The 25,459-nt window shown below is 52.3% G+C and overlaps 10 protein-coding genes across 10 annotated transcripts; 7 read left to right on the top strand and 3 right to left on the bottom strand.

The window, feature by feature from the left end:
- The first annotated feature begins 107 nt into the window (after nt 1-107).
- COCSADRAFT_38124 (uncharacterized protein) lies at nt 108-1,475 on the top strand. The gene is made up of 3 exons (XM_007702888.1): nt 108-275; nt 375-950; nt 1,032-1,475. Exons 1-3 carry the CDS (start codon nt 177-179, stop codon nt 1,296-1,298), a joined length of 942 nt encoding a protein of 313 aa, XP_007701078.1. The 5' UTR covers nt 108-176; the 3' UTR covers nt 1,299-1,475.
- A 791-nt stretch (nt 1,476-2,266) lies between these two features.
- On the top strand, nt 2,267-3,910 carry COCSADRAFT_182506 (uncharacterized protein; the record flags this gene model as incomplete). Its single annotated transcript, XM_007703275.1, has 1 exon — nt 2,267-3,910. Exon 1 carries the CDS (start codon nt 2,354-2,356, stop codon nt 3,908-3,910), a length of 1,557 nt encoding a protein of 518 aa, XP_007701465.1. The 5' UTR covers nt 2,267-2,353.
- A 1,065-nt stretch (nt 3,911-4,975) lies between these two features.
- Nucleotides 4,976-6,906, top strand: COCSADRAFT_161769 (uncharacterized protein; the record flags this gene model as incomplete). Its single annotated transcript, XM_007703274.1, has 2 exons — nt 4,976-5,209; nt 5,263-6,906. The coding sequence occupies 2 exons, from the start codon at nt 4,976-4,978 to the stop codon at nt 6,904-6,906; spliced, it is 1,878 nt and encodes a 625-aa protein (XP_007701464.1).
- A 602-nt stretch (nt 6,907-7,508) lies between these two features.
- Nucleotides 7,509-8,657, bottom strand: COCSADRAFT_38122 (uncharacterized protein). The gene is made up of 2 exons (XM_007702887.1): nt 7,974-8,657; nt 7,509-7,902 (listed from the first exon to the last, which is right to left on the bottom strand). The coding sequence occupies exons 1-2, from the start codon at nt 8,372-8,374 to the stop codon at nt 7,746-7,748; spliced, it is 558 nt and encodes a 185-aa protein (XP_007701077.1). The 5' UTR covers nt 8,375-8,657; the 3' UTR covers nt 7,509-7,745.
- A 124-nt stretch (nt 8,658-8,781) lies between these two features.
- COCSADRAFT_120473 (uncharacterized protein) lies at nt 8,782-9,968 on the bottom strand. The gene is made up of 2 exons (XM_007703273.1): nt 9,348-9,968; nt 8,782-9,294 (listed from the first exon to the last, which is right to left on the bottom strand). Exons 1-2 carry the CDS (start codon nt 9,841-9,843, stop codon nt 9,050-9,052), a joined length of 741 nt encoding a protein of 246 aa, XP_007701463.1. The 5' UTR covers nt 9,844-9,968; the 3' UTR covers nt 8,782-9,049.
- Nucleotides 9,969-10,065: 97 nt separating this feature from the next.
- COCSADRAFT_200850 (uncharacterized protein) lies at nt 10,066-12,138 on the top strand. The gene has a single exon (XM_007703272.1). It carries the CDS (start codon nt 10,176-10,178, stop codon nt 11,844-11,846), a length of 1,671 nt encoding a protein of 556 aa, XP_007701462.1. The 5' UTR covers nt 10,066-10,175; the 3' UTR covers nt 11,847-12,138.
- A 370-nt stretch (nt 12,139-12,508) lies between these two features.
- On the top strand, nt 12,509-13,908 carry COCSADRAFT_38119 (uncharacterized protein). The gene is made up of 5 exons (XM_007702886.1): nt 12,509-12,678; nt 12,754-13,053; nt 13,123-13,714; nt 13,772-13,798; nt 13,844-13,908. The coding sequence occupies exons 1-3, from the start codon at nt 12,585-12,587 to the stop codon at nt 13,686-13,688; spliced, it is 960 nt and encodes a 319-aa protein (XP_007701076.1). The 5' UTR covers nt 12,509-12,584; the 3' UTR covers nt 13,689-13,714; nt 13,772-13,798; nt 13,844-13,908.
- A 601-nt stretch (nt 13,909-14,509) lies between these two features.
- On the top strand, nt 14,510-17,845 carry COCSADRAFT_38118 (uncharacterized protein). Its single transcript, XM_007702885.1, has 6 exons — nt 14,510-15,260; nt 15,309-15,348; nt 15,410-15,503; nt 15,616-15,922; nt 16,175-16,239; nt 17,416-17,845. The coding sequence occupies exons 1-6, from the start codon at nt 14,721-14,723 to the stop codon at nt 17,444-17,446; spliced, it is 1,077 nt and encodes a 358-aa protein (XP_007701075.1). The 5' UTR covers nt 14,510-14,720; the 3' UTR covers nt 17,447-17,845.
- Nucleotides 17,846-21,379: 3,534 nt separating this feature from the next.
- COCSADRAFT_92985 (uncharacterized protein) lies at nt 21,380-23,408 on the bottom strand (the record flags this gene model as incomplete). Its single annotated transcript, XM_007703271.1, has 2 exons — nt 21,380-22,523; nt 22,627-23,408. The coding sequence occupies 2 exons, from the start codon at nt 23,406-23,408 to the stop codon at nt 21,380-21,382; spliced, it is 1,926 nt and encodes a 641-aa protein (XP_007701461.1).
- An 839-nt stretch (nt 23,409-24,247) lies between these two features.
- Nucleotides 24,248-24,685, top strand: COCSADRAFT_38114 (uncharacterized protein). Its single transcript, XM_007702884.1, has one exon. It carries the CDS (start codon nt 24,278-24,280, stop codon nt 24,476-24,478), a length of 201 nt encoding a protein of 66 aa, XP_007701074.1. The 5' UTR covers nt 24,248-24,277; the 3' UTR covers nt 24,479-24,685.
- Nucleotides 24,686-25,459: the final 774 nt, after the last annotated feature.

The raw sequence follows: 25,459 nt of genomic DNA, 5'->3' as shown, positions 1-25,459 counted from the left end.
ACTTTGTCATCATGAACGTGTCTTGATATCAGGTTGAGCTCTAGAAGCTGACCCCACTTTTGGTAGTTGGATAAAATAGCAACCATGACACCCTTGACAGATGACATACGCCAATTGTTCCACGACCCTATACATTTACATTACACAACCATACAACAACTCTCAAACTACACAAGATGAAGTTCTCACCAAGCGACCTAGCCATCTGCGAAACATGTGGAACACAATACGACGTTCCGTTGTCGCAGCACCCTGAAACATGCCGCATCTGCGATGTACGTCATACAAGTGTTTACCAATCAATCCATTACTAGTTCCGCAAACACTAAAAAATGGTCAACTCCAAGAAGGATATAAAACCTAACACGCAATAGGATCCTCGTCAATACGTCCCAGCCTCCGGCCAATCCTGGACCAACCTTGCCAAAAACCAACAGACACAGAAAAACGTATTCGAAACCGACTCCAAGGATGCCCGAATCCACTACATCAGCACAAAGCCTCTGACCCCTTCGGAGCTCCCTGCCGGTCTCGCTGATTCAAGCACTACCCGCAAGCAACTTGGCATCGGGCAATGCGCCATCTTGCTGCAGACAAGTCACGGAAACGTGCTCTGGGACTGCATTGCGCTGCTGAACCCGGAGACGATTGATTTCATCAATTCAAAAGGTGGGCTCAAGGCAATTGTAATTAGCCACCCGCACTTCTACACCACGCACCTCGAGTGGGCAGATGCATTCGGGTGTCCAGTGTACACATGCCAAGACGACGCGCAATGGCTTAACCGCGAGGATAAGAAGGGTGTGAGGAAGCTTGTGAAGGGTGTAACGCCAATTGAAGAGGTGAGTGGTGAGGTTAAGATGATCCAGTGCGGCGGCCATTTCGAAGGGAGTTCAGTCGCGCATTGGGAGGAGAAGCTGTTTATTGCTGATACGTTTATGAGTGTGCCTGTGAGTCCTTCTTCCCTCTTACCTTCCTTCTCTTACCCTATTCTGTCCCTATCAAACTGATTGTTAATCTAAACACCATAGTCTGGCTTCAACAACGCCCACCGTATCCCTGATACAACATCCTTCTCTTTCATGTGGGCGTATCCAAATATGATCCCTCTACCTCCGCCTGCTGTCCTGGCCATCTGGAAGGCGATCAAGCCGTTTGAGTTTGATAGCACGTATGGTGGTTTTGCGGGGCAGAATATGAGTCGTCCGGATTTGAAGGCGCAGGTGTTGCAGAGTATGAAGATTTTTCTGAGGAGGGGAGGGCATGAGAGGGCGGAAATTTTTGGGGAGAGTGTGTAGGTTTCGTAGGAGAGTGATGGGATTTGTAGTATGTAATGTGTGTTGGAAGACTGGTAGAATGTATTCTTTCTTACCAATTCTTCTCTGAGTAACAGGCGAATTCAAACTACTATGATAACTATTCATATCCCCATCGTGTTATGATAGGAAGAAAAAAAACCATGGAATCCATTAGCAAGTCCTGATTTTCAGCGTCCAAGTCCGTTGTTCTATGCTTTAAACCCACAATCATGAAGTTTTCAATTCCCAATTCTTTCACATACGACCATAGGACACTGGCAGCAGGGATCCCCGTTTGATCATCCATACTTAAGCAGTTTACCGGCGGATTAGTAGTCAGGTGGGAGACCACTGGCGAATCCCCGCTGTCGTATGTTTTTTTTGTTTTTTTTGCACATGGTGGAGTCCATGTCACGTGTCTAGGTGCTTGGCACATTACTTGAATCAAGACGAAAAAAAAGTATACTTCAATATCGTATGTCAAATGCATGGTTGAGTCAAGAAACAGTGGGATTTGGTAGGTCAAGTTAAGATTGGTTATGAAAATAGCAGAGGATGCATGTGTCGGGGTTGCAAATCATTGAGGGGTTCCAAGTAGCCGGGTCAAGCGGATGAGGCTCAGCGATTGACTGCGCATATTGTACAAGGGTAAACGTTAATAAATGAGCAGAGCTAAGCTTAACCGGATTCCGAGTGGATTTGGGGGCCACGGAGTCTACATGAGCCGGATAGCGAAAATTCCTTGTCTGGGAGATAGAGAGAGAGAGTGTGTGTGTGTGGGATGCAGGATGAGTTTACTCAGCCTCGCGATTCTTTGTGTATACCAAAAATAATTCGCGATGCAGCGTACCCCGCGAGTTACTGTTGTCTGTGCAGTCCGCAGTGTGACCAGTGCAGATGTGTACGGACAAAGAAATATATGTTCAGCTAGTTGCGAGGAGGAACTGGTGGTGCTTGTTAAAGAAGTTCGACTGGTATTGTTTACTACTATTGTGAATGCCACACATTTGCTGTCTGATTAAATCCCAGTTTCCATTACTATACTGCCTGCCACGATGCCACATATTGTAGAAGATTACTATGACATGCCAGTTGAGCTACTGCCGAGTGCAAACTTTGCAGGACGGCCGACGAGTGACATCGATATGCTGGCTGGACTCTGGGCTACGGCTGCTAGTCACTCGAATTTTTCATCTTCCGAAGATGAAGCCGATGGAAATGGTCATGACGACAACGACAGAGACGATAAGGCCTCACCGCAACGGAGAGACGGATCCAGTGTATCACCACCCCCACCAACGGAGACAGAGTCACGAGAAGAAAGACCGAGTACGACGATTACATTGCCCCCCACCGATGACATCAGAGTGAGCAGCGGTGTAGTAAGAGGTCTGGCTCGGGCACGACTACGGAGAAAAGCGTACTCGGCGCCGTATGGCGGGTTGGAATCACGTGCTTCACCGCTGGTTGAAGCGGTTGAAGCGGTTGGAGAGGGGCGAGTAGGCGGTGTTGGTGGGCTAGGGTACTTTGATACCATTCGGAGGAAGAACAACAATAACAGGGAGAAGGAGGGAGAGCAGAGGAGAAAGAAGCGGGTCCGGTCATGTGACGTGGAGATGAGCAAGAGAGGGATGATGGGGGAATTACTAGCACAAGCAGATGCACAGGCACAAGGCAGCGGGGCAGCAATTTCTCCTAGTGCAAAGCAATCTCGCACGTCTTTGGCGCAACAGACGCGCGTCGGGCCAAAGCGGCAAGGCAGGCAACTGGCGGCGCTCGACACGGACGTTGCAGGGTACGAATTGAACAGTAGAGGCTGTATCAGAGGAGATAGTACCACAGCGGCAACAGTAACAGGGTCGCCAAGCTCGGTACTATCGACACCCCAAAAATTGTACGCGATTGGCAAAGGGCATGCCGCGAGTGAAACATTAGGCAGTCCACAGATGTGGTGTGCTCGGAACGACAACCCGGCCAATATCATGGTGGTGGCCGACAAGATGTGCTCGCCCCCGTCGCCTTCAAACATGCGATGGGGTAGGAATAGTGGTATTACGCACACACACACGGACACGCAGCACAGGCGCAGCAGCGTTGACGTGGTTGGCGGGCGGATCATCTATGTGCCGGGGAGCATGATGCTTGCACGGGAGCCAGTAAGGCAGCGCAGAGACTCTGTTGCAATAGCACTTGATGCATGCACGTTTGATGGCATCAAATTAGCATCCGAGGAGAAGCGTTACGCGGAGCTAGTGGGGCTCGAGGAGGATGTGGTCACGTTCTTTGAAGAGCTGGGCGTTGTTGCAGAGGCGACTGAGGCTTCGCTGGATAGGTATTGGCTGTGCAATGGTAGCTGCTGCAGCAGTATGGAGAAGGAGGGCCATGATGACAAGGCAAGCCTATCAAGCACAGCAAGCGTGAGCGTGAGCGAGGCAAAGTCAGATAAGGGACAAGGCAGTCGGACGTCGAGGTTCTCCTTCTCGTCGTCAGCGTCGTCATGCTCGGCACCTGTGTCATCGCATCGACACAGGCGTAAGCGGAGCAGGCTGATAGAGCTGCTGCTGTCGCCAGGAATGCCTGGTGCGGTGTTTGTCAATGCCCCGGCGAGCTAAGGAGGGCAGCAGCAGTATAGATAATCAAACCTTGTGAAATGAATATGGTATTTGACGCGATTCAGATGGTCGATCCGGGGGGGGAGGGGAGATGTGCACCAACCAGAAGCGGTAGTTCACGACAGGAAGGGGACGTGGTGGTTTGCAGAGCATTGCCAAAGACACGATCCATGGACGTGTCTGGACCATTGGCGGCTCAGGGCTGCTAACGAAGACGAGAAGATTGAGGGCGATCCGCCGTTTCCGCGATTCGCAGAGAGGGATGGAATGACGACGATATGGTGGGCTGGTGATGTCGCATCGGCGACGTGGGCTGAACGCCAGGGCTACAGGGTGCGGTGGATGGTGCTGCCACTGAGCGCACAGGCTGCCAGATGCGACCTCATGCAGGACATGTGCCTTGCCTTTTGCCCAGTGCGGATACACGATAGGGCACCGGCGGGCTGTAGGCTGAATGTACGCTGGATGGACACTGGGGGAGGGCCTGCTTGTGTGTTGCAGGGCCGTGAGCGCGAGGCAGCAAATGAGGGCGTGCATGGGCTGGTCGTATCCAATAATCTGAGTCTGTACGGGGCCATGATCACCACGGCACGTTGCCCTTCTGAGCGCTGCCCTGGTCCTTTTGCCCACAGCTCAGCGCGGGCCGCAGGCGTCAGACTGTCGCCGACGCGAGCCAGCGCATCGCTCGTCCCCCATGTGCGTGTGCGCCACGCCATGCTAAAAGGCTCGGACTCCCCCCCGACGCAACCCGCTCTTTTTCACCATTTGATCATCCATCCCGTCTCACATACTTGCATACACATCCACATCCACATCCTCACATTTGCACATATACCACTTGCAAAAAGCTCTCTGAAAGCACATCCAACGCTCCTGCCTTTGCAAACCACCACAAACTGTAAGTAACATTTGCTGCTCTCACGCCCTCCGCTCCTTCCTCGTTCCGTCCGTGCTAATTGCTGTGCTATAGCCCACCAAACAACGTCACTTTACCCTATCACCAAAACTCCATCTTCACCACCACCACCACCACCACCACCACCACCACCACCACTACCACCGCTCATGGCTTCAACCTTGTCCGCTAGTAGTAGTAGCAGCAGTAGTAGTAATGACAACACCTACGTCGACTTCCTCCAGCAGGCCAAGCGCAACTTCTGGATGAGCAACGCCCACCTCACCGAGGAGGAGCGGAATCACGCCTGGTTCCAGCTCGCCTGCCAGCCCACATCAGCCTCTGCGGCCGAACAAATACCACGCTCAATGCCCTGCCCCGCATCAGACGTGACCCAATTCTCAGTATGGATTTTTTTGGTCTGCGCCTCTTTTCCCCGCTCTAACACGCCCCTCAGATGTCTGTCTCGGCCCCGGTCATGAACCGCTCAGATTCGGCCATGAACGACCCCTCAACTGGCGCCTATACCGACTACACCCTCTACTCAGACTCGTCGATGCAGAGGCAGCCCAGTCTGTACTCGCTGCCAGAAACTGGCTGTGACGGTGCCATTGCCGAGTACAGCGTTGACGACTATGTCAGCAGCTGCATTCAGCCCCATGACGCCTCCACCTTCCCCTTTCCCCAGCATTCGCAACAGTTGCAACTGACACCTACCCCACAGTGGAGCTCATCGTCCGATGTCTCTTCGCCCCAAACTCCGTCAACTGCTCTGATGACGCCTGTTACTCAATCCAGTAACATGAGTCGTCAGGGTAGTTACAACCCTCTGTTTTTTGATCAAGTTTCCATGTTGCGTGTTCAGTCTGATTCTTCATGTACCATGCCCATCCTCTCAGAGGATGGGACTTTTCCTTATTCCTTTGATGTCGAATCAAAACCCATCAGCGAGTCCGCTGGTGTGTCTCCTTTTCTCTCCTTCACTGGCTCCTCCAGTGAAGCTTTCCTTTCTTCTTCTTCTGCTTCTTTGTCTTGTTCTTCTTCGCTTCCCGCAAGTGTGCCTGCACTTGCCTCTTCCGACATCACCCTCTTCAACAACAACGACCAGTCGTGCCTGGCGGAGGATATGCGGAGGTCGACTTCAGCCGCGTCTAGCCTGGGTAACTCGAGCGAGGTGTCTGCATCCTCGTCGACGAACTCTCGCCAGTCGCAACGCGAGCGCGAGATCATCGCACAAGCTGCGTCTCGCAAGATTGCTCCAAAAACAATTGACAACCTCGATGAGACCGAGTCTGCGTCGTCCAATGCTCAGACGACAAGGATTCGGTCAGAGGATGGCTCGTCCAAAACTGTTGGTGTCATAGCTAAAACGCCCTATGTGCGACCCCAGCATCCAAAGATCAAGTGTAACTTTTGCAACGAGCGACCCGATGGGTTCCGTGGCACTCACGAACTCGATCGTCATATTGCTCGTGCCCATGCCTCGCGTAGGAAGGGCTACATCTGCGTCGACTCATCAGCGGACCAGAAGTTTCTTGCCAACTGTAAACACTGCCGTAACAAGAAGGTATACGGTGCCTACTACAACGCTGCTGCCCATCTTCGCCGTGCCCACTTCCATCCCCGCAAGCGGGGCAGGAAGGGTCGCAGTGACGAGAAGCGCGGTGGTATTGGTGGTGGTGATCACCCTCCCATGGAGTACCTGAAGCAAAACTGGATCAAAGAGGTGGAAGTCGAGAACAAGCCCACTCCTCAATCCCCCGCCGACAACTCGGACAACGACATGCCCGAGCCCATCGACAACAACGCCTCTTTCGACCTCACCAGCACAGCCGCCATCGCTGTTCCCGCTCCCGCCACCACAGCCTCGTACACTCTCGACCCCACTGTTGCTGCCCAGTACCCTGTATCGCAACAGCCTCTGCCCATGCCACTGATCAACCAAGTCCCTGTAGATCCAAATCAGTTTGTGGACTACAGTATGACTATGCATGCAAGTGAGCCTATGGTGTTCGATAACACGGCCTTTTTCGACCCCAGCCTTGCCGCCCAACCCGACATGAACAACTTTCAGTTCGACACGTACAACATGGGTTCTTAGATGAGGTGCACATATCCCTTGTTCTTGTCCCCCTTTCTCACCCCTTGTCTACGCGTCGATGATCGTTGCCTTTTCTAGTCACAGGGCTAGGGGTCTTGTTGATGTACATAATGTTTTTGCTTCTTTTTTTCTCTCTTTTCTTCTCTGCTCTTTCATATCTCATTCCTAGGGCTTTTCCGTCTGGCGTTTCGATGACTGTGACCACCAGCCGCGACTTCTATGGAGCGCAGAGGGCTGCGGTAGGTTCGCATCGGTGGCGTTTTTGTTTCTTGTTTCTTGTCTTTGTTTTCCACGAATCAGGACAGTGCGCGAGGCAGCCCTCGCCATCTTTGTTTGTCTATAACGTTCACGTTGCACATGTTGGTTGAGACTAGAGAGGACCAGTGCAGGTCGTATATGTGCGTGCATATAGATGCTGGAAGACATTCAACAGCAGTGGATGGATGGGGATGGTTTAATACTATGTTGTTTCCTATGGCTCTTCCTGAGCTCTATGGGGACAATGGATAAAATTTAAACATGTTGTTATTTTACCTGTCCTCGGTCATGTTCCTCAGTGACCCTCACCCTTTCTCACACAATACAATTGCCTTTTCGTTCGTGGCTTACTGATGGAGAGCGGTACGTGTGGACACTGCAAAGATCTTGCCGAATCTCTTTCCATAACATGTACATCCTCATGGAACTATCTCTTTTATCCAGCCTAGATTCTAGATATCGCTTTATTCAAAATACACATCTAACTGTACACTGCATGATTAGACGGAAAAAGCGTGATCAACCGTGTCATTATCATCCACCCAAACATGTCCATCATAAACCACGCCACCCACGCAAATCTAATAGCTAGAATTAGGATAATTACCTCCTCCCTGAGTAGCATTATCCACCGGATTCGCCGGTCCGCCAGTCTGTCCCAACGCACCACCCTGGGCCGCAGCCTGCGCTTTCTCCGCCTTAATCGCCTCCCTCGCCTCCGCCTGCTCTGCTTTCTTCCTGTAACAAACTTATTAGCCCCAAATTCCCCCCTTTCCTCATCCGTCCACACTCGACGCGAAATAACTTACCTGTCCAAATCACTTTCCAACCCCGGCTGCGCACCTCCACCTCCAAGTCCCACACCTTTCCTCGCCACCGCATCTGCCACCCGCCCTTCACCCGGCATAGCCATCTGCTGCTCGTCCAGCTCTTTGTGGCGTCCTACGTCTTCTTCGCTTAAGCCTTTGCTTTCTTCGCCAGCCGGTGCGCCGTGGACGCCCTTTCCCTCCTCGAACTTTGCGTTTTGGAGCCCTTGCTCGTGCGTTGCTTGTTTCGTGGGGATGCGCTGGTCGGCGAAGGCGGCGTTGTCGGAGGCGTTGAAGGTGGCTTGGGATTGTTCTTGCGGTGTCTTTTCTGTGGGGTTGCCCGGGGTGGTGTAGGCTTGGGATGTGGTGGGTTGGGAAGGGGCAGAGGGCGAGAGGGCGGACATTGTTGATGTTGTTTTGTGTGTGAGAGTTTTAGTTGGGAGTTTGAGGTAGAGATGGTATTTCTGGGTGTTGGGTGTGCAAAAGGGTGTATTGGGGTATCGGTGGGAGAGAATTGGTTTGAGTGGAAGAGGTCGAGATGATTGTTTGGGTTCACCTTGTCATTGCTATGACGTCTGCGGGGCGCGTCCGTCATTCATTTCAAGCCCCACCAATGCTGTGGCTAAGCTGAATGCGTGGGAAACTAATGTGTACATATGCCATGTTTTAGTCTTTGCATGTGGTAATTTGGTATCAAGCGTGGGTAGGTTTATTGCGGTACTGGATCGCGACTCGGCTTGTTGGAGCAACCATCTCCGCTAGGCATGTACGTCATAAGTTCACTTCCACATGTACCATGATAGGTTGCTATATGCTTTCTTTTTCGTGTAGCCGTTATTTTATCTCATTTTTACTAAATTAGCAGTAATGGACGCTCGATTCGTTGGTGGCGTTGAAGTAGTTGTTTGTGCTGTTCAGGCACATGCCTACATCCAGCCCGAGAAATAAATATGATAATAGCGAAACAGCAATGTCCAAAACAGCGACTTCCATTTGCTTCCAAGTTCCAACAACCCAAAACGCCAGAAAATGATGTGACCAAACGCCTTCGCTATGCTTCCATAATTGATTAATAGGTTTCATTCCGTCTCCATCACCACATCCTCTGAGGGCTCTTTTGTTTCAGTATGATTCGGAAGAGTGCGATTTTCTTGTTTTGATTCCGCTTCTTTGGCTGCTTTTTCGCGCGTCTTACGACACCATTCTTCTATCGAGTCGGCAGCTCCTCCCTCAATCTTGATAGACTTTGGCTCGGCTGGGACGCCCAAGACGGTCCCTTGGAAACGCGATTCGACTCCGGTTTTGCTGTGCTTTTTCATGAGGGCTAGGCGCAATTAGCATTTTCCAGAAAACATTACAACAACACATGCGACGTACTATTCAGATAATCCTCCATTTCCTCTTGGTCAAGCTGCTCAGTCGGATTCGTTGGCACCGGCTTGTATGTGCCTGCAATGCGCCGAATCTCCTTGTTCTGCTCGCCTTTAACCCATTCAACAAACTCGGTAATGTCTGCGGTATCTTCGGCGTCACGTCGTGCCGCTTCGTTTTCGCGTGCGCCTGTCTCGGCATTGTATTCTTCAAGCGGCTTCCGTAGTATCTCCTTCCATAGTTCTTCTCCAGCGGTCATGGTCGGCACAAGGAGTGCGCAATCCTGCATGGCCATGCGCACGTCGGTGATGTTTGGTATGAGATCGTTGTGGTTTGAATAAGCATTGTACGCAGTTCGTTCGGCCAGGACAGATAGATAGCGCGCTGTCAAGTCGACGATAGTATCGACAGCCGAGGGCTTGCCATGTTGGAAGCCTGTCGCACGCAGAATGTGGAGGACGGCGGGCCGCAGTAAACTGAGGAAGAGATCGTTTTGGGACATGCTTGTACGTGTGTGCGCGTATACGTGGTGTGTGGAAGAAACAGGAATCGATGCAGAGGTCCAGTGGCAAGGTAGATGTTACGGTGGGAACAGGCGCATTGTGTTCAGGCTGAGAAGAGAGTCAGTGTCGATAGAGTGAAGGTACGCGGGTTGGAAGCTTTGGCCCTTCACCTTCGCGGCTCGCCAAGACGGCCCTCGACGCATCACCACCATCGCCCACCCGCACTCTCTAGCCTGTACACATTTGCACATCCTCGCAAATGACGCGCCCGCAGGCGCATGTCCATTTCCTGTCATCGTAACCGACGAGATAATCCGCACAGCCATCCAAGATGAAGCTCAAACTCAAAAACCCCGACGCCGCTCCCAGCGATGCGCCCGCAGCGCCTCCCACATCCGACGCGCCTACACTGGCTGCCACGAAGCCAGGCCCGAAGCTCAAGTTTAAAATCGCGCCGCCTATCTCTACCGACTCAGCAGATGCAGGCAACGGCGATGCAACAAAGATCAAGCGCAAATACACCAAAAAGCCAAAGGTCGATGAAAGCGGCAATGCCATTCCTTCAGGAAAGCCCGGTCCTAAGAAGAGGGCGCGCGACGAGGGTGAACATGTCGATTCACCTGCTCTCAAGCGCAAGCCAAAGCCTACCGCGAAGAGTCTTGCCATGACCAACGATAGCGACGACGACGATAACTTTGCAGCCGTCGAGCAGCCGCCTCCTCCACTCAAGACGCACAATCGCACCCAGTCTATCAAGCTGTCTATAAAGCCAAAGAGTGGTCTAAATACAAATACCCCAACCAGAAGTACGGCGATCCTGAAAGTCAAGGGCGCAGGAAAGCCACCAGTACGACCATATGGTGTTGGATATGACAGTGAGGCTGAGGAAGCAGAAGCCGACCCGGCCATTGAGTCTCAGTTCGTGTTGCGGATGAAGCCTGGCCCAGACTGCGACCTACTGCGCAAGTCTATTGAGGAAAAGACAATTGGGAAGAGCGTGTCACAAGGAGGCCCCGGGGTACACTTCCGCTTCTTTGATCGTGAAGGCCGTCGCGCTATGCTCACGATACAGAACCGCATGTACGCCGCGACTATGGTTGAGCTACCCGCCGTTATCGAATCTCTGAAGAGCTGGAACAAAAAGGACTGGGTCAAGACTGCGGATGTCTGCCAGATGCTGTTAGTCCTCGACGAGGTCAAGAATGAGGAAGAGGCAAAAAAGTATCCACTGCCGTCTTACATCTCCCCGGATACACACCGTTTCCCTCATGGCCTGACACCGCCCATGAAATGGGCTCGTAAGCGACGTTTCCGCCCTCGAAAATCATACATCGATGTCGAGCGAGCTGAAGCGCAGATGAACCGACTGCTGGCCGAGGACGAAAACGCAGTGTCTACAAAATATGAGATGATAGACAGCGATGCAGAGAGTTCAGAAGAGGAGTCAAGCTCGGAAGAAGAGGCTGACGAGGAAATGGTCGACGCCTCACAAGCAGAAGAGATGGACGCCAACGATCTTGAGCAGATGCTTGCAGAGGGTCTCATGGATGACGAAGTCGAGTTCACCGGCGACAATGACCAGCTTAATGCATTGCTTGCAAACTCGAGCAATGTTCAAGTCGAGCAAATCGGCACCCCCACGACCGCTCATGATGTCGCCATGCATGCTCTTAGCCATAATGGCAACATAACTATTGAGCCCGAGACTGCGGCCTCGACACCTGCTGCAGCCACTTCTGCCGACGATGATGATGACGACGACGATGCAGACTCTGACGAGGATGGTGACGAAGTAGATGAAGTCGCCGCAGCTGAGGAGCAGCGTCAAGAACAGCTCCGAACTGAAATCGCAGAGCTGGAGAAGGCCATTATTCAGAGTACAGAGCAGCGCGACCGACAAACCAATGTCCTCTTCAAGAAACGTGTGCAGAACCAGATCGACAAGCAGAAGGCAGACCTTGCTATCAAACGTAAGCAGTTGAACGAGGAAGCGGATGAATAATAAACAGGGCATTTCTTCATAACCATCAGCCTTGTAACGCGGTCTGAAAATTTGGTACTGGTTCATAGGAAAACGGAACATTTACAGCGGGATGGCGTCTAGGATCACAGCATTCTTACGGCGTTATTGGGAATAGGGCTCAGAAGCTCTCTTTGCATGACGGCGTTTATCTATAACTTATCACATACCGAGACGTGTCGGTGCCCTTGATGCTTTTCTGTCTTCTCTTGCATGACAAGGGCTATGTAGAAGTCACTTGTAATTAATATTTACATGAATATCATCTCGAAGATTATGATCAATGAATAACCTGTGCTTAAAGAAAGGAAATATCTTGGCCTTCACACAAAGGATGTCGTTCGTAAGAGAATCGACAGGGGCTGTTCGTTGCGCGCCCAGCGATTGCATATGTTTATCTTTTTGTCTACATCACTCTTTGTGACTATCTGACACCTCTGCATCTGGAAAACATCAGCACTGTCTGACAGGTGTGGTGGGACTAGTAGATCATACTTATTTTTGGCATTAACGTATTTGTCAGAATGAATATGAATATGATGATGAAACTGACACGTGACCTGGACCCTGCCAAGTATGGGCGCTGCCTCACCCTACTATATTATTCTTTGTTGCCCCGCTGCTTTTCTCCTTCAACAACTTCAATCTACTTGCCGTCGCCCGCCGTTGCCCGCTTGCCAACTGCTCTCGTACATTGCTAACCGATCAGGCGACAACAATATGGCACCACCGGGGCCCCCGCCGTACACACACGAACAAATCACTGCGATGACCTCACAGGAGGAACGAATACGCGCCTATGCAGAGCTCAAGAGTATGTGGGAGAGGCGTACAAACAAGCGTGGAATAAGTAGACCATAAGCGCAAGATATTGACAGTCTGACGATAGGTTATATTGCGCGCCTGAAGAAAGAGAAAGAAGAGCGCGAGAATGCACAGACCAGAGGATATTCTGCCAATCCATACCACAACGCTTTTCATCGAAAGCGAGGTGGCTATGGTCATGGTTTCGCCAACAGATCCTATCATCCATACCAGCGCTCGATTACACACAAGCCCATAGACGCGACCAAGTCTCGAGAGGCAAGCGATAGTGAAAGTCCGTCGAAGCAGCCACTAAACACTACCGCCCCAACGAACGATCATTCAACGGATCTCCAGAATCTCTGTCGCACGTTCACTTCCGCAGGTATTTCCACGAAACGACACTTTCGGCAACTCTCCTTTTTTTTCCTTTTTGCCTCTAACACATCAACAGGTGTGTGCTCACGGCATGGGTGTCCTTACATCCATGATCCAGACAGGCAAGCTGTGTGCAAACGCTGGTTCTACAAAGATGCCTGTCCCATGGGAGAGCAGTGCTCTCTATCACACAAGGCCTCGCCACACAATGCGCCTACTTGCCTGCATTTCCAAGCTGGTCGATGTGCTAACGACGGCTGTCGCTTCGCTCATATTCGCACCAATCCTGCTGCGCTAAACTGCGAAGCATTCGGAAGCCTGGGCTACTGCGAGAAGGGAGACAAATGCGCTGAGTTACATGCACATGAGTGCCCTAGTTTTGCCAACACAGGGACATGTCGCTACGGCGATGAATGCCGTCTGGGACATGTTCGCCGTGCTTCTCGAATGAGAAAGACCACGCGTCTCTCTTCACCAGCAGGCTCTCCTTCGTCGAATACGCCTAATCGTTCCAGAACCCCCGAGGATATGGTGACTATCAAGGATAACTTGGAGCAGATCATACCAAAGGCCAGCGTTGACCATGAGCCTCGTCAGTTTACACAGCAGGCAGACTTCGTTCCCTTCGATGCAAACCAGTGAGCAAGATCTGGTGATGCCTGGATACTGTATGTTTCCCCTTGTTTTGTTTCCAATATGGGCCACCCTAATTGTTTCTCTTCAAGTCTCATATTCGTGTATCTCATAACCTGGTAGGTTTTCGTTCTGATGGCGTTCAGCTCGTCTTGACTGTTTAGGGATGGCCTTGGCTTTTCAGGGTTCTTTTCGGTGATACCCCTTCGTGCGATTTTCTATGCTGTCTTTTCGTTTCTTTCAGGGGGCTGCACCCTATGCATATGTTTGAACGAATCAAAAAAAAAGAAGAAGAAGAAGAAGAAGAAGACAGTAAAACACATGTAACAAGAAAAAGAATTGAAAGAATACAAATATGCTCCGTCTGTTGATGTAAATATTGTGAATGATTGGATATTGAAGTGGTGAGAGATCTGCAGGATGACATATTACTATAGCGTTTGCATGTGCTATACTTACGCTGCATATACGCTGCAGGTGTTTGCCAAGGTATATTTATAAAGGTGGCGGCTGTAAGCAACTGGATTGCGTACATAGGCATAACGGCGACGCATGGATAGCGCTGGATGTGGCAACGGCTGGGACTTGAGGATCAAAATGTCCAGAAGTTGCTTTGCCCAAGCAGACATGAAGATGCACCTGGTATCCGTGTGCTCCGGGAGCATGGTTGGTCGCATAGCGGTAGAGATGATGTTGTTTTTGTGTATGCTTAGCGTCGCAAGTGTTCACCGTGTAGGGTATGACAGGGGCGGTGCCGTGTGGAGGCTGAGGCGGGCTGGAACTACTGCTTAGCCTCCATCCCACTGTCCGTCGTGCCGTACAATTCGACAGCCCGCGCCAGCATAATGTGCGACTCTGCCACATTTACGATGACTTTGCGAAGATATAAGAATACCCTGAAGATTGAATAGCGGGAAAGCACGGCGCGCTCTAATTTTGGCGAAGCTGTTCTCGAACAATACTAGGTCTCCTGCCGCGTAACCCCTTGCCTGCGCTGGCAACGCGAAGCTCGACACGAGAAGAGGCAATTTGCGCGACACCATGACGCTCAAAGACCTGTTGAAGAAGAAGGACAAAATCAGGGATGATGGTGCAAGCCCTGCATCCCCGACAGGGGCTACCCTTTCTCCCAATGTCCCAGAGTTCCAGTTCGTTCGCACCACGACGTCGACGCAAGAGACGATCGAGCCCCCCAGCTTTCCCGGCGACCCCCAGCGCGATTCTCCTCTCTTGTCACCTGAACCGCGAGGCAAATTTCCCAGATTCAGAAGTCGTAGCAATGCCTCGTCACAGGGCTCCACGTCGGGAGGGGAGTGGCATCGGTTCCAGCTTGGGCGAAGCAAGTCGAACGCATCGGCAAACGTACCGGACAATCTTCCTGAAGTAGGCGGAGATGGAGTAGCACGAACGGAGGAGGAAGAGGCCAAGTGGGAAAAGAGGGCTACGGTGCTGGTTACATCAGGGCTGCAACATGGCTCCCAGCCCAGTACACCAAGCCATGTGCCCAAGAGTCCAATGTCACAAGGTCGACCGACGACCCCAAGGCGTCGCAGTACAACCATTGGCGCTCCAGCGGACGAGGTACGCACAACTATGGGGAGCACAAGAGTCGGTCTAAGCTTTGTATAGGAGACCATACAGGAGGCTATTCGACAACACGAGCACGGAGGTGAGTAATTGCAACTAACGTGTGTGCGCCCTGCTGGTGAAACTGACGAGAACGAAACAAGATCTTGAAGCATCAACGTCCCTGTTTGGAAAACTTGCTGATCCCAACGGCGCAAACAATGCTCTCGCTCAAGTTCTCTACGGCCTCGCCCTGCGGTAAGCTCTCTCTCTCTCTCTCTCTCTCTCTCCCAATTGCAACCTGAAATTGTCAATCGGTACACGAATACTCGTTAGTATCTAATTCAATTCACTACTAACTATGTATCAGCCATGGTTGGGGTTGTGAATCCAACCAGGAGCAAGCGGTTCAATACTTGTCCATGGCAGCATCGAACAGTGCTGAAGTTGAGAAACTAGCACTTGGTGCTGGCATGAAGAAAGGAGGTGCAGCCAAAGGCGAACTTGTGCTGGCCATGTATGAGTTGGCCAACTGCTTTCGCAATGGCTGGGGTATCAAGAAAGATCCTAGAGCAGCGAAGCAATATTACGAAACAGCTGCAAACCTGGGCGACACGGATGCGATGAATGAGGTAGCCTGGTGCTACATCGAGGGCTTTGGTACGAAGAAAGACAAGGTAAGCAAGATGTGTCAGCTCTCTTCCCCTACCTTATGGTCGTTATGCTCCTTTGTGCATCCGCTTGACCGGTCAAGTCTATGCAATAACGACGCGAACTGTCAGCTTGGAAAAGAGTGTACAGCCTGGACCTCAGTCATCATGTGCCATGTCCCACTGAGACACGGCGTCCTCCTTTGTTCCGCCTCACTGTTTGGGCAGCAGCAAGAACTCGGCTGATGTGGATGTATGCTGACTGCGCCCTGTCTCCAGTTCAAAGCGGCTCAATTCCTGCGCCTCGCGGAATCCAAGGGTAACAAAACATTAGGCAACACATGGTAAGTCGCACCACTTTCGTTACCTCGTCATCGACCAAAGGATCCATATCAGCCCCGGACCGAGCCTCAGTCTATGCCGTGTCAAGAGGGCGCGCGCAATGCAAGACATGACGAGCTGCTAGTATAGCATTGACCCGCGCCATCCCGTCCCAGCCGATGTTGCACCCTCAATCAACCTCAACACCAAGCCACCAGGCGTGATGGAGCAATCCAACGCACAGCGCTATTGTCCATTCAGGCCGGCCAGTCTGAACGCGCAGTTGCCAAGGCTAGTCGATTGGCTACGAGTGCACCATTTTGACAGTCCCCTCGCTTAGCCGATGCGGACGCTGAACGGCGGCCCTCGCCCTCACCCGCAGTACGACCTGTCACACTTGCTGCGAGTTCCCCGCTACGCACACATGATTGCATCCGCCGACAGAGGAGAAAAAACCAGCAATAGGACGCTACCCGTTTGGTGCAAGCCTCATCGTCGTATGCCAATAGTGGAAGCGGGCATACCTCTAGACCCGGCGCACTGGGTGCATGGTGCACACAAGCCTGTTTACGGCGCTACACGTGGCAGCGTGTCGCTGGCCTCGGTTCTGGAGTAAGCATCAGCGGAAGGATGGGAGGGTGTAGCCGATGACGGCGTTCAGCGCGTTCATGTGTGTGTGTGGAGCACCCGTCAGATGATTGCATCAAATCATGGCGAGCTGGAAATTGAGATGCATAATGGCGCGACAGTAGTAAACATGTTTGAGCGGCCGTGCGGGCTTGAAAGAGGCAAACGGGAAGGATTTGGAAGGAGACAAAAAAAGCGACGACCACACGGCTATCGCGACAATGACGGTAACCTCGCTCGGGGCGCGGATGGTACGTACGTACGTATCGACGGACGTCGGCGACGGCGAAGGGCGACGACAACGACGACGACGACCATGACAAGCCGACGACCAGCGGATCATGGACGAAACTCGTCTTGGTCACGATCTGGATCTCGACTTGCAGTAGCCTCGGCACCCCGTTTTGATAGTCGGTCGCCGCAACCACCAACTTTTCTTTCAAAAAGAAAAAAAGCCTCGGAAGCCGGAACCTAGGACCTATATTCTATTTTACCCCGATTGGACAGGTTCGATTTACAGTAAAAAAAAAAGACCATGTGCTAACGATTTTGTGTGTGTGTTTGGATTATAGGATCTGGAAAGATAAATACAATCCCAAATAAAGGGCGTTATATTGGCGGCGGACCGGGTATGATTATTGTTGTTGCCCACACCCACCCACAACTTCCGTCGGCCCGACTAAGAGGATTCCTTACCCTCCCTCTCCATTTGCGGAAAGTCATGAGATGATGTCTTGTGAGTAAGAGTGTGAGAGAAAGAGAGTGGGAGGAGAGAGAGAGAGAGAGATGGGCGCGCCTCGCGTCGTCTTTCCCGTGGGGAAGCGAAGATCTTCTGCTATTTTGTTTTGTTTTGCTTTTTTCTTACTATGCTCTCGAATAATTCCGATAATTTCTTTTATTGAATTTCTGAGTCTTGTCCTATCAAACGTTTTTGTCTTTTTTTTTTGCTTTCTACTCGCCCTTGCGTTCCGGGATGTTAAATACCGATGATGTGCACCTAGTACTATTTCTCCTTGAGTGTGTGTGTGTGTCGTATGTGGCGAAAGGGTGTGTGGTTCTAGAACTTAGGCCCCCCCTTCCCTTGGTGTGAATGTAAGTAAGGAATTGGAAGGATTACATACACGGTTTTGTTTACCGTTTGTTTACGAGGTTGACGCTATTCTACTCTACCCGCGGATTCCTTCATCTTTCCCTTCTTCTTTCTCGGTTGCTGCCGTTGATGCCTGCCGTTTCTTTTGCGTAGGAAAAAAAAAGGCTTGTATCGCATCATTTGTATGCTGTGGGATATCGTTCCATATCCCTATGTAAATAATATAGTGGCGAATTCATTTTTTTCTCCCCATCTATTTTCTGCCATATCAATCGTTCAAGAAGTGATTCTTCCGACTCATCCTTTCTAAGCGTACACACACACGCGCGCGGCCTACACCGTCACTTACTCTCTCCTGACTTTCTCAACCACACCAGACTCATTCATCCAGACTTTCTTCCCCCCCCCTACCCTCATCCCAGGCCGCCTAGCCACGTATCTCTGTAAGCAAGCAAGGGGGTTGCTGTCGTTTGTTGGAAAGAGAGAGAGAGAGAGAAAACGGAGATTTCTCCGGCTCAACGCTTCGCGTATGCGGTGCAGGGCAGGACCGTTCCGCGGGGTCCGTAACGTTTTTCCACACACACACCCCCCCTCACCTCCATCACCGTCTCTTGCCAGCACAATCCCACAGAGAAGAATTAGGAATAGGAAAAGGTGGTGATGTGGTTGAAACGCGTCTTCCGCCAACAAACCTGCACAAGTCGTACGTACATATGTATGTACCATGTGTAGAATCTACTAGATAGAAAGACCCTCTTACTTACTACTGTACATGCAGCCTGTATGTATATGCGGGACCGCTTTTTTTCTTTTCTGAAACAGACTTATTGATGCAGGAGGTATATGTATGTATGTATGTATGTGGGAAGTGGCATGGGTGGAGTGAACGGGGAAGTGGCTTGAGAGGTGTGTGGTTAGGTAAGTTAGGAGCGGGTAGTAGTGGAGACTTCTACTGTTGTGTTGTTGTTTTTTCTTACGATAGAAGTGGACAGAAGTGGAAGGGGGGTTTGGTGGTTCGGAAGGTGCTTTTTGTGGGGGATGGTCATGTGAGTCAGGATGAGGGAGAGATCACGGGTATGCAAATCAGCATTCTTTTTCTGTGTATATGTGAGTGTTACTTAGTTTTTTTCTCGCGGAAACAAAGTTCTTTTTTCTCTTTGTATGTAGAAATCACGCACGTCATGCGTGGAGGGTAAGACAGTGAGTGGGATTAGGGTTTGCGGGGGGATCCGCAGGACATTTTTTCTTTTGTGACTTGCGTAGGATGTACCAGACTTTTTTACAAGTCCGATTGCTTTTTTTCGTTACCATCAATTCCTCTGGTACTGTGTAAATACATAGAGTAAGTATACCCGGGAGATATGCAAAGTTAATCGAGTCAGTGATCAGATGTGTGCTTGCGCGGCTTGTGGCATCAGCTGCGCATGCTGCGCCTCGGTCACGTCGTCGTGGGTGCTCTGAGCCACCCGATCATGATCGAGGATCCCATCAACTGCCTCGTAGAGTATGAAGCCGTATAGTGTGAAGTGTGAATCCACAGCTTTGCGACAAGCGGTAGATGTTGTACATACAGCGACAGTACAGTATAGTACATGCAAGGCGTGCAGCTCGGCCGGCAAGTTGTGGGCCCTTGTTGTGTGCCGTGGAAAGTGCGGCTGTATCGCTTGCAGCACATGGTACATCTACGCCTAGTTTGACTGTCAAGAGAAGAAGGGAGTGGGCCGATGTTAATCCTCCCTTCCCGCTTCATGCGATGCGAGGTAAGTCTAACCCCCAGCCATCAGTGACAGGACCCCGAAAAATGGGGATCGACCGTGCGTTTTTTTTTGCTTCGCATGCATTGTGCGTAAGATCGAAGTATGTATGCGTATGTATCTATATGTGTGTGTGTGTGTTAGTTGTTTCGGTGCAATCTTCGGTGGATGATCAAGCAGAGGGAGAAGCTGAGAGAGCAAAAATGCAAGAGTGAATATACGGTATGCAATAACAACGCACAAAGTCAGCAATGGTGGGAAATGGTAAGACGGCATGGTTTCAGAATGTCTCACTCTACTCGGCCGGTGATGATGGTGGGGAACCAGTCAAGTGGAAGCCCACAGTAATGGTGTTTTTTTTTAGGTCATGAACATGGGGCGCCCGATGGAGCGAGGCAGAGAGAGTGACCGAGCGAGATAGAGAGAGTGTGTGTGTGCATGGCCGGTTTCGTATCACGGCGACATAGGCGATTGGTAGAGTGCAAGAAGCGTCTGATAGCATTAAGACTGACTCGGCCATGCTTTGGTTGCCCACCAATGGGGCAATCAAGAAGGCATGGTCGATGACCTAGGTACAAAAAAGGATGTTGCATCCGGCTCCGTTGTCAGCCAATGGAGCTCGGCACACGCACAATCTGTGACCACGGGCCGCAGAAACGGCCGCAGCAAAAAACGAGAAAAACCAAGTGTGCAAAGAAAGCTGGTATCTCAAGGGGGAATATCGTCCGTTCCCCCGAACAAACGTCGGGGAAAGAGCGGTAAGAGGGTATTATGAAAGGAAGAAAAAACAAGACCGAAAGGTCTACCATAGAGGGGGCCGTAACAGTCGTAAAGGTTAAGTCATGGGGGGTAAGCAGATGTGCGTGTGGATGCAGGAAGATGAGGGGTATGCAGGAAGAAAAACAAGCCTCGTCTCTTTCAGGAAAAAACAAGAATCATATCCAACTTTGTTCATGCCATCATCGCATCGCTCGCCAACAAAACATCAAACAAGACAAGACAAGACAAGACAAGCAACAATAGAACAAAACAAGTGTGAATGGGCAATAAATATCTTTCTTCGCTTCGTCTGTCGTCATGTACAAATCGTCATTGATCATGCTCATCGATACATGTTCCCCCATATCCTTCGTTGCCAAATTCTCAATCTTCGTGGTAAACGTAAAAGGAAAATGTCAACGCTCGCTACGCTGTGCAAAACAGATACAGACAAATCAAAGCCAATCTCGAATGTTGCTGAGCAAAGGATATGACAAACACAAGGAAATAGGAATAGGAAATAAGAAGAAAAAACAACAACAGAAACCAAGTATGGATGAAGTCGTGAACCAGGTCTCGACATGAAGAAACAACCGCCATGCTCAAACGACGCAGGCAACAAGGTACCCAAAATCGACGTTGCCGTCCCATAGTATAGAAGACTGGCAAGGCCAGAGCGTTGAGAAAAGAAATGGCGATGCCCGTGTAAACAACGGGTATCTCAGCCAGACCGTGATGCAACTTGTGTCCCTACGAGAGCCCCTTGTCCAAGGGGGAAGAAGTGAACCGCTATGCTGGTGAAAGGACTAATGCAACTTAGGAAACTAACAAAGGAAAGGTGGGTTGGGTGTGTCCGTGTGTGTTGTGGTGGTGGTGGTGGTGTGTATGTGGTGGTATGTGGTGGCGTGTGGGTGGATGGCCAGGTGGGGCTGTTTAGCCAAGGTTCTCGACCTTGGTGCCCTCGGAAGTGCTAGGCCGTGACATGGCAGCAGACTCCTCGACGATGCGCTTGAACTCGTGGACGACCTCGGGGGCAATCTTGTCCCAAAGCAGACTACGCGTGTAGATCTCAGCCGCAGAGTCACCCTTGTTCTGCTCACGCATGGCGGCGAGAGTCTCGGCAAGGTTGCGACGGTGCGAAGGCTGGGCGCCGGGCGAGAGTGGGTCAGAGAGGTCATCGCTCGTGACGCTGTATCGCGAGCGGGTAAAGTCGAGGGAAGTCATGCTGTTGTACTGGTCGGGGGTGATGGAGAAGAGCTGCTCGTGCTCCTGGTCCTTGGTGGGGCCAGTGAGGTGAGAGTGCAGCTGGTCGAGGGTGGAGCCAGAGATACCAGCAAGCTCCGAGCCAGACATGGTGGTCTTGGGCCAGGCCATGCCAGATGGCGTAGGCTCAAGGCCGGCAACGTGGGTGGCAAGGAGGCTCTGCTCGCTCAGGCCGTTTGCGACACCGGCGTCCTTGAAGATGCTATCCAAGACGGTGGCAGAAGCAGCGCGGACCTCGTCGGGCATGCGGGGAATAGGAGGAGCAGCGGTGCCAGACTTGCTAGCAACAAAGGCGCCGCAGAGCAGGAGCATGAGCAAGAGACCAGAAGCGACGGGCTTGTCCTCGTCCTTTGTGCGCGAGACAAGAGACACTTCCTGGTTCTGCTGGGGAGTGGGCTGGTCGTCAGAGGCAAAGTCGTTGACAAAGATGTAGTTGTCCCAGTCGCTGTTGCCCATGTTGAGGTTATCCATCTCCGAGGCAAAGTCGGTGAAGGTGGTGCTGGGGGCGACGGCCATACCGTTGCCGGTGGCAGCCTCGAGGCGCTCAGTGAGGACCGAGACCTTCTTGCGGAGCTCGCTCGTCTCAATGGTGTGGGTGCGGACGAGCTCCTCCTTGTCGAACTGCAGCTGGTTGACCATGTGGTGCATCTCCATGGACTCACGGTGCCAGTTCTCCTTCTCAGCAACAAGGGCATCATACTCGAGGCGCATGGAAGCAAAGTCATCTTGCATCTGGCAAATCTTCTCCATCCACTGCTTCTTCTCTTCCTCAAGCTCCTCAGTGTGCTTCTTCTTGCGTTGCCGCGAGTCAAGTCTGTGATTAGGTCAGCGGATGAAACATGGAGAGCATAGACCAAGAGGTAAATTGGACCAAACATGGAGCGTGGAGCCAAGAACCAAAAGGCGGTAGTACGTACGCAGCCTGTCTGTTGCGGAGGAGGCGTTTTTGCTGCTTGAGCTCCTTGAGGTCTTCTTCGTTGGTGCAGCCTTGGATCAGGGTGTCGATGTTGTGCAGGTTGCGCTCGGCGGGGATGTCAAAGCGGGCATTCTTCTTGCGGATGCCACCGTCACGACGGGGAGAGAAGGAGCGGGGAGGGGTGTTTGGTCGCATGCGCTTGGGGCCCGGGCGGGCGTCCATCTCTTGCTGGTTGAAGGCCATCCAGTCGGAGTGGGTGTGGGGGGACATGGGTTGCTCTGGTGCGGCCTGGAAGACGGCACTGGGGCGGACGTTCTGGTGCACGGGGAGTCCGTGGAAGGGCATCTGGGGCTGGTCGACAAAGGAAGCGGCACCAAAGTCACCGGGGCCAAAAGGGTTGAGGGGCTTGGGGGCAGTGGGTGTCCTGGAGCCCGAGTTGTCGGCAACGGGCCATGACTGTTGGCCGTAGGTAGCGGCCTGGTTGGGGGGTAGGCGAGCGAAGGGGTTGTTGCTCTGCTCTGTGAAGAAGGGGTTGTTGCCGTTTGTGTTGACAACCGAGCTGGTGGCTGTGCGGTCGACAAACTGTGAAGCCGAGAAGTCCTCCCAGATGGACGTCTCTGGCGAGAAGATGCCCTGGTTGCTGGTGGAGGGCGACATGAGGACGGGTGTGTCGAGGATGGTGGAGTCAAGGGTAGCGTTGTCGTCAAAGGAGAAGGCCGAAGGTTTCCGGTCGAGGGAGTGGAAGTCCATGTGATTTTGGGAGGCTGAGTAGGAGTGGTCCATGGCGGGCTCTATGTATGGTACCAGTAGCAAAGTACCGGTGTGGGCGGGGGGAGTGGCGGTGTGGGCCGCTGGATTAGGCAAGCTGCAAATGGCTGGGGGCCGCAACAGGACTTGTCAGCGCACTGCACTGATGGTGATGGTGATGGTAATGGCAATGTTGCAAAGGTAGGTAGAGAAGCTGGGCCTGGCGTGCAGTGGTAGCGGCAGGCGGGCAGGCAGAGGTGCAGTGGTGCAATGGTGGTGATGGTAGTGGCAGCAGTGGACTCTGGGTGAAGGGCGGGAGCGCGGACTTAAAGCTGGTGGGTAGTGGACGGGCGGGGTGTGCAGCAGACGAGGGCCGGGAGGGGTGGGAGGCATCTGGGCACAGCGCGGGCCAGGGTGTGGGATACGACGCCCCAATAGCGTCGGGTATGGATGCAGCATTCCAGCACCTTTCCCTGGCGCCTCTTAGCTGAGGGCCGTCCGCAGCCATTAGCCAGTGTTTGCCGGCTGCCCGCGAGAGTCTGGTGCAGCCGTGCAGCCGTGCAGCCATGCGCAGACCATGCAGTCCAGTCCTGTCCACAGCCATGTATGTCCATCCATCCATATGCTCCTCCTGCTTAGCCGTTTGTCGCGCCCGCCAGTGCGCCCGCTGTCACGCATATCGCGCGCGACGCTCTGATGCTGTTGCTAATCCTGCTAATCCTGCTAATCCTGCTAATCCGCTTGCCCATCACTTACTTGCCCGCCGCAGAGCTGGTCATGACTGGCTAGCCTGTGCGGGCCGGCCCATGTAGATGCTGTAACCATGTATCCCATCCATGTCGCCTTGTATTGTATGTATCGATCAAATCGACGCATGCGTGAAAACTCTGCTCAAAACAGTCAACATGACAGACCATGTTCATGCTTGCTCCTTGGCCTACTCTACTACACTCTTCCTCCGCCTGCCGCGCAGAGCGAGCGAGCCACCCACCCACACGCTGCTGTCATCATCATGCCCACTGCCCACGCCCCATCCTTCCATCCAACCACACCCGCCGCTTGCGCCCTCATCCGTCACCCGACGTGCCCTCTCGTCTGTTTCGTGAGCCTGGCTTGGCCCTCTAGCTCTCGACCTCATGGTGTCATCTGTCCAGCTTCCGCCTCTCCCCTCGCCTCTCCCACCTGTGCACGAGTCATCTCACCGCTCCCTGCCCGCACCAGGCTTCCCTGTCTAACCCGCCCTCTGCCCACTCCCTCTCTCGTCGACGCTACCACCCCATCGTCACTCCATCTGCCTGCAATCGGCCTTTGTGTGAGCCAGGACGCGACAAACACGGCTGCCCTAGCCCGTCCTTGTACCGACTGCTGCTCGCATTACCGTGCCGCTGGGTTCCCGCCAGACTGTCGCATGTCCCTCTGTGCGTCATTCTTCGTCCACTTGCTCCTACTTGCAACATGCCTGCAATGCCCGCCGTTTTCTTCTCCCCCGGCCAACTTCGCCCGTCCACTACTGCCAACTTATGCCCGTGACAATCAATGCACACAAAAATACATTTTTTTCTTTGTCAAAGACCTCATCAAGACCATACTTTGACGCTCTCGCTACTGCCAATCTGTGCTCTGTGTGACGCCTATCGCGGCCAACCCTAATCCATGCAATCCCCCCCCAAACCAGACTATACATGTACGTACATATCGAGTACATCCAAAAACTACCGCGTCACGCCAATCCCGACGCGCGCCCTCTCAGAAATAGCAAAGCTCTCTCGAGATGCCACAGCAACCAACCCCACTGTGGGAGCCGACGTGCATGACAAGCACAGATGCTGCATCTGCTCTCGACTGCCGCGGCTGATCCGCAACTCCGTTTTCTTTCTCTCCCCCTTCTCCCTCTCTATTGCGGCGCCTACTGTGGCACGCGTAATTCAAAGCCACCCCAACAAACTCTACTACTCTAGCCCAGAGCCACTCTCGACAGTGGGGCTCCACTTCGACTATCCTCGCATCTACCCTGAGACAACGGCCCTGTCTTGACCGGAACACATCATCACAACCCTGCTGCACAAGAAATCAATCACATCTATTTC

This window comes from Bipolaris sorokiniana (genome assembly GCF_000338995.1).
Source record: "Bipolaris sorokiniana ND90Pr unplaced genomic scaffold COCSAscaffold_9, whole genome shotgun sequence".
NCBI lineage: Eukaryota > Fungi > Ascomycota > Dothideomycetes > Pleosporales > Pleosporaceae > Bipolaris > Bipolaris sorokiniana.
This window is presented reverse-complemented; position numbering and strand designations above follow the sequence as displayed.